This window comes from Tetrao urogallus, assembly GCF_951394365.1.
Source record: "Tetrao urogallus genome assembly, chromosome: 13".
Taxonomy (NCBI): domain Eukaryota; kingdom Metazoa; phylum Chordata; class Aves; order Galliformes; family Phasianidae; genus Tetrao; species Tetrao urogallus.
This window is the reverse complement of record NC_136826.1, coordinates 7,964,914-7,971,310: the sequence shown is the minus strand read 5'-3', so window position 1 is coordinate 7,971,310 and position 6,397 is coordinate 7,964,914. Positions and strand designations below refer to the sequence as shown.

At 43.7% G+C, this 6,397-nt stretch overlaps 1 protein-coding gene across 1 annotated transcript; it reads left to right on the top strand.

Annotated features, from left to right (window-relative positions):
• Nucleotides 1–465: 465 nt before the first annotated feature.
• On the top strand, nt 466–4,529 carry LOC306951479 (cis-aconitate decarboxylase-like; the record flags this gene model as incomplete). Its single annotated transcript, XM_079541983.1, has 5 exons — nt 466–760; nt 1,879–2,066; nt 2,230–2,322; nt 2,601–2,806; nt 3,611–4,529. The coding sequence occupies 5 exons, from the start codon at nt 466–468 to the stop codon at nt 4,527–4,529; spliced, it is 1,701 nt and encodes a 566-aa protein (XP_079398109.1).
• Between the last annotated feature and the right edge of the window lie 1,868 nt (nt 4,530–6,397).

Genomic DNA, 6,397 nt, shown 5'->3' with positions numbered 1-6,397 from the left:
TTGCAGCTGTCATTGCATAGATTCCTAACTCCTGTGTTTTCCCTTACATCTTTCTCACATCTGACCTTGCTCTTAGCGTTACTTGAAGAGATTCTCTGATTACTTTCCCTGTCTCACAGCTGCATACGGCTTCCCTCTTCAGACAAATCGAGCATGGCTGGGCAGTGCAGCCCTTGGTCTGTTATAAATGTTGCTTATTAACTTCAATTTGAATGAGTTCTTAATGAAATAAATGCAATTTGTGGCACTTCAAACACTTGAAACAACAGAAATAATAATCCATGCCAATCCATTTGCTCTTAGCAAGTTTAGTTAGAACAGTCTCATTTTTTTAATTCAGTTCCGTAGTAGGGCTGTCGTAGCAGGATGAAAACACTGCTGTCATTAAGTGTCTTTAATTGAAGGGTTAAAAAATATCACCGCCACAGTGACAAAGAGTAATTGATTACAGTAAAACAACATTTCATGGGTGCAGCGCAATTCCGGCATATTTTCCTCCAGCCTCTCCAATCCAATTGGAGTTCAGAGTTTCCCCCTCCTCAAGGGCGTTGGTGCTCCCATTTGCAGTGTAAGGGAGATGCCCACAGGGAGGGCACTGATTTGGTCTGCAGAAGGGTTTTCAAACTGCTGAGTGGTACAGATTCCTATAGTGATCCATTCTGCAGAGCTGCTGCAAGGGGTGATTTTTTTTCTGTGAGTCACAGCAATGATGACATTCTCAGCTGTGTTTACAAGTGGATTTCAGACTCCCCGGCTCTAGGTGAGTCCAAACACCATTGCAAGCAAACTGTGAGTCAGTAGTCATGACATTTAAGAATGAATGCATCCTAGTGAAATTAGGGAATGGTCATTTTGTCTAATTGGGAAAATTTCTGTTTAAAAAATATGGTATCATGTGTACTTGTTGATTTTGATGATGTTTCCTCCAAGGTGTTGAAAGAAAGTGTTTTTATTTTCTTGATTTACTCATCTTGACTTTTTCATGTATTGGTTTCATTTGATTTCATTTGTCTTTTATTTGTATACATGCATCTACCGTACCAGCACACACATTTATAAATACATATACGGAGTTGAAATCATGCAAATACTAGCTATAGTGAATTTTATAGTTTTCCTACTCTCATGTGAGCCTCTCATAATGATATTATAAATTATAGTGGATCATAATAACTGCAACTCTATAAACTCATCAAAACAAAGCAATTTGTCACAGAAATAAAAATGGTTCCAAAGTGGATATTTTCCATAGAATTGTAACACCTTCAAAGATCTGGAAATGGTGACTTCCAATATAAAGGTGCCAATAGTCAGTGCTATCTGCCCATATCTACCTTACAGGTCATAAATAAAGACACTAACTTTTCCGTGGGAAGCTGAATGTGTTCCTTCCTACCTAACAGCAAAGGTATTTTCAGAGATGGAGATAAACTTCCCCTTGAATACCAATCTCAGGTGATCTTCTGGTTTAATGCCCTTCTGAAACAGAGGCTATAAATACTCTGATATTTTGAGCCAAATAATGAAAGGATATACAAAGGAATTTTTCTTCTTAAGCACTAGCATCCTTTTCAGTCCATAGGGCTTAAGAACTTTGCTTACTGGCTGAGTCCAGACTCCTCACTCCTCACAGGACCAAGCTTATTGAAAAATCCAGGTTTGGGATCTAATGCTGCTTGGCAAAAATAATGGAAGCTATAGCACATAATTGGGATGAAGTTCCAGCTATTTGACCCAAGGGATATTCTGGCCACATCCTGCACTCTCCACCTGTCTTTCCTCTTCATTAATTTCAGTCAGACCAAAAGGTGAAGAGCTGTGAGCTGTCATTACATGTTCCATAGACTTTTAACCCCCTCCTCTCTTTCGGTGCTGCAGTGGTGGCCAGGAGTGCTCCAGAGGAGACCGTGACCAGCAGCTTTGCCTCCTTCATCCACGCAGTCCGACCTGAGCACCTGTCCAAGATCGTCCGTCACAGAAGCAAGAGGATGATCCTTGACAGCATTGGTGTTGGCCTTGTGGGCAGCACAACCCATGTGTTTGATATTGCTCTGAAGTACTGCCTGGTAGGAGCAGCTTCATATTACTGTGTATTTGTGTGGCCCCCGCTGTGACCCCATCAGCACAACCATGACCTTATCTCATGGATACTGTAGGACTTTGCCTTGCAGGAGGGCATCATACAATCCCCTCTTCACTCAAGATCTAATCTGAATCTCCTTTTCACAGGAGCTGTACTCTTCAGTTGCCGTGAGCAATGTCTATGGCAAGCCTGGTGTGAAGCTGTCCCCGACTCTGGCTGCATTCACTAATGGCGTTGCGGTAAGGCAGGCTTTTCCAAGAGAAATGCTGCTTTGCAGTGCCTTCAAAACAGTAATCAGTATTACAGGAAGACGTCTAGGTGCTTTGGAGGGACAATGGAAGCCAAGAAGTCATGGTTGGCTCTGTAGTCTTGCAAACTGTTTTTAGAGGGGAATAACCAGCAACCATAGGGATCTCTGCATTAGAGGTGGAAGTTGCTGTAGCCTCAGATACTAGCAAGGATCCCTTCAGCTCTCACCCATCCCACTATCATGTTCTTATCTACGTTTGCCTGACAGACTCACTCCATGGACTTTGATGATACCTGGCACCCTGCTACTCACCCATCAGGGGCTGTTCTTCCAGCTCTGCTGGCAGCTTCTCAGATGCTACCTCCAAACTCCAAACCCAATGGCCTGGATTTCCTGCTGGCATTTAATGTGGGCCTGGAAGTGCAAGGAAGGCTCATGCATTTCTCCACCGAGGCTCACAATATTCCCAAAAGGTAAATCTTTTTGTTCACCTAGTAGACTGGTGTGAATGGAGAGCTAGAAGAGCTAGAGCATGGTGTAGTAATTTCAGGAACAAAAACAAGCATAAGCATGCGACTTATCTCCCTGTGGTAGCTCATGCAGCTTTATGGGCTCAGTGCCACTGTACCAAGCCCTCTGGGGAAATGTCCAGGTCACAAACAAAAGCAGAGGTCAACCATATTTCCCCACAGACTCAACATGGCTACAAAGAGTGAGCATGAGAAGAGGGTTGGTGTGTCTGTTCATGGGCTTGCTCAGGGTTTTAAATGCCACTCTAAGACCGTCTGAACTCAAGATGAGGATGAAGTTCTGCTGAGAGACAGAGGCCAATTCTGCCAGGGCTAACAAGGCACCACTTATCTCATGTTCATTTGGTGACCTTCAATGATCTTTCTCCCAAAATAACCACCAAGACAACTGAGATTCTGGTGTGGTCCCAGGGAGATTCTGGTGTGGTCCCAGGGAGAACATCAGCCAGGACATACTGCCATTGGGCATGTGGCATAAGGACACTTTGTGTGGAAGGGTGAAATTTTGGGTGAAAATTTAGCAATATGGGCACAAGTCATGCCACCTCTTAGAGAGAACAAAAAAAAAGCTTTCTAGAGATGGTAATCTTACTCTTCTTTCTCCAGTGAAGTTTCAAGCAGATGCTTAGTCTGCGTATGGCTAAATATTGAGCCATGAGAACCCCGTCCACCACAGATCCATGAGAGATTTCCACTGGTTGATTTCCATTGACACTTCCATGCTTATACCTGCAATTTCCCCTTTAGGTTCCACCCTCCTTCAGTAGTCGGTACTATGGGCAGTGCTGCAGCCACTGCAAAGCTGCTGTCTCTCAGCATGACCCAGTGTACCCATGCCTTGGGCATCGCTGCTTCACTCGCAGGAGCACCCATGGCAAATGCTGCCACACAAGCCAAGCCATTGCATATTGGGAATGCCACCCGCCTGGGCTTTGAAGCAGCACTGCTGGCTGCCCGAGGAATGGAAGCTAACCCTTTCATCCTGGATGATATCTCTGGTTGCTCTGGATTCAGTGCTTTTTACAGCATCTATCAACCCAGACCACTGTCCACACCGAGTGAGCATCATGAGTTCCTCTTGGAGAAACAGGATATTGCTTTCAAGCGATTCCCAGCCCACCTGGGGATGCACTGGGTGGTGGATGCTGCCTTGTCCGTTCGGAACCTCTTCATCAACTATGCAGGGTCCTTCTCTCCCTCTTTGATCCGTACCATTGTGCTGAAGATCCCAGTGTCAAAGTACATCAATAGGCCTTTCCCCAACTCAGAACACGAGGCCAGACACTCCTTCCAGTTCAATGCCTGTACAGCCCTGCTGGATGGAGAAGTGGGCCTCAGCTCCTTCACAGAGAGCAGCATCCACCGGCAGGAGCTGAGGGAACTGCTCCACAAAGTGGTAGTGGAACACCCTGAAGATAATGTGGCTAACTTTGACAAAATGTACGGAGAGGTGGCAGTGCTCCTGAAGAGTGGAGATGTCCTGACAGGCAAATGTGACACTTTTTATGGGCACTGGAGGAAGCCTCTCAGCAGGGAATCACTCCTGAAGAAGTTTCGATCCAATGCCTCTCACGTGCTTCCAGAAGAAAAGGTAGAAACCATCATTACCATGGTGGACAATCTGGAGAACCTGTCAGATAGCTCCCATCTGGCCTATAGCCTGTGAAAGAATGCGTTTTTGACAAGGGATTTATCTCAAAGAAACTGATTCCTTTCTTTGTTGGTGCTTTACTATTCTTTTCCAGTGATAGGAAAGTTCTTATCCCTTAAAGTCAAAGTAGATGCGTTAGTATCACAGAAGTCCATGAGGCAAAAAGTGTGTCTGTGTAATTAGTACACAGATTAAATTTGACTCAGTTGTTTCTGAGTAGCTGAAAGCTGACTACAGATGCCAAAACCTCCCATGGATCTATGAAAATCCTGGGGTATTATCTTGAAGCTGGTTCCCTACAAAGGAGAGTCCAGATATTTTTAAAGTTGTGTTCAAGGTTTTTTCTGTATAGAATGCCTAACTGCTGAGTCTGGGAAGAGGAGAAGAGAAGGACACTCAGCTGCAAAATGTGTGCTTTCCTTAATGCTCCTCTGAGCACTTTTTGAATCATGATTAGATAGTTGTACTGGATAAATGAAAAATCTATCAGAGTTACTGTAAACAGCCCTGCCTGCAAAACTCTCAAGCAGAGAAGGATTTTTTTTTTCCAGCAAAACCTTCCAATATGTCCAATATTTAGGAAGTTGTTGTCACTTCTCTATGTAGAAGGAATGGTTAAGTGACTCTTAAAGCCTCTATGTCTTATCTGAATGAAAGGCAGCCAATTGAGGAATCCTACATCAGTCCTACATTCACATCCTACACCTTCTGCAAGGTGATCATAGTGCTGTGGCACATCATCCCTCCTGAGTTTGGACAGATCACCCAGGCAGCTATCAGAGCTAGCTTTCCAGAGGTCATCTTTGTAGTCAGTGAAGAGATGGACCACTCTGGATTGTCACCTGGGTACAAGCACGCTGTGACTCACATTGGGAATTTCCTACTTCTCTTCCCTGACAGGGGAGAAAACATAAAGAGGAAACCCCTAAATCATCTTTCTAGCTGTGGTAAAGTCTATGACTTGTACTCCTGAGTAACCATTCACTGAAAGAATTCTTACATTTAGTTATTTTTGAGCAGCAAGATGGAGAACTATGTAATATTCCTATGCTCATCAAACAAATACTGACTGCTGATCCAAAGGACTTGTTTCCAGTATGATCATGATGTAGATACAGAACCTGCTGGGAAATTCAGGGTTGTCTTCTGCTGAGAGGACTGAGATGGGACTAGACAAGCAAGAAGCAATGTGGGCTGGTTCATTTTTAGCTTGCTAGTAGTGGACTCTGCAAAGAACTTCCAAGTCAGAAGAAAATATTTGCCCAACTGATGTAATCCACTCATAATGTAATCCTCTCATACTGTCTAGCATAGTTACTCTGAATCTTTCTAAATAAAGAAATGAAGTGAATTCTTTTTATTATTATTATTGCACAAAAATCTAATGCCACATTATGTAGTCTTTCAGTTTTAATTCAAACATATACAATAGAATGGCTTTCAAATAAAAGGGGAAAGCAACAGAGGCTAGCAGAGGCTAGGAGGGGATGAGCTGAAGTTGAAGCAGAGATCATCAATTGTCATCAGTCTTCCATCTGAGAGGAATTGGTCTGTAGATACTATGGGCAGGTTTGTTTGACACCGAGGATAATTCAGTTATTAATATGACACAACACTTCTTCTTTCGATTGAGTAAGAAAACATCCTTTGCCCTTCCTTCTATTGCTGTTCCAAGAAAAAGTACACTTAAATAAAATTAAGGAGACCTTTCTTCACAAACATATCCACAGTTGCAAGCTCAGTGAAATAAACACTTCCAGCACAGAGCCAGGAAGGTCATCTGCTAGCAAGCAGTCACTGAGGACTCAGTCCTCAATCTCAGGCCCCAAAATGAATGGGGCTGGGCTGGAACACGAGCCAGGGCAGGGAGAAGCTGGGAAGCC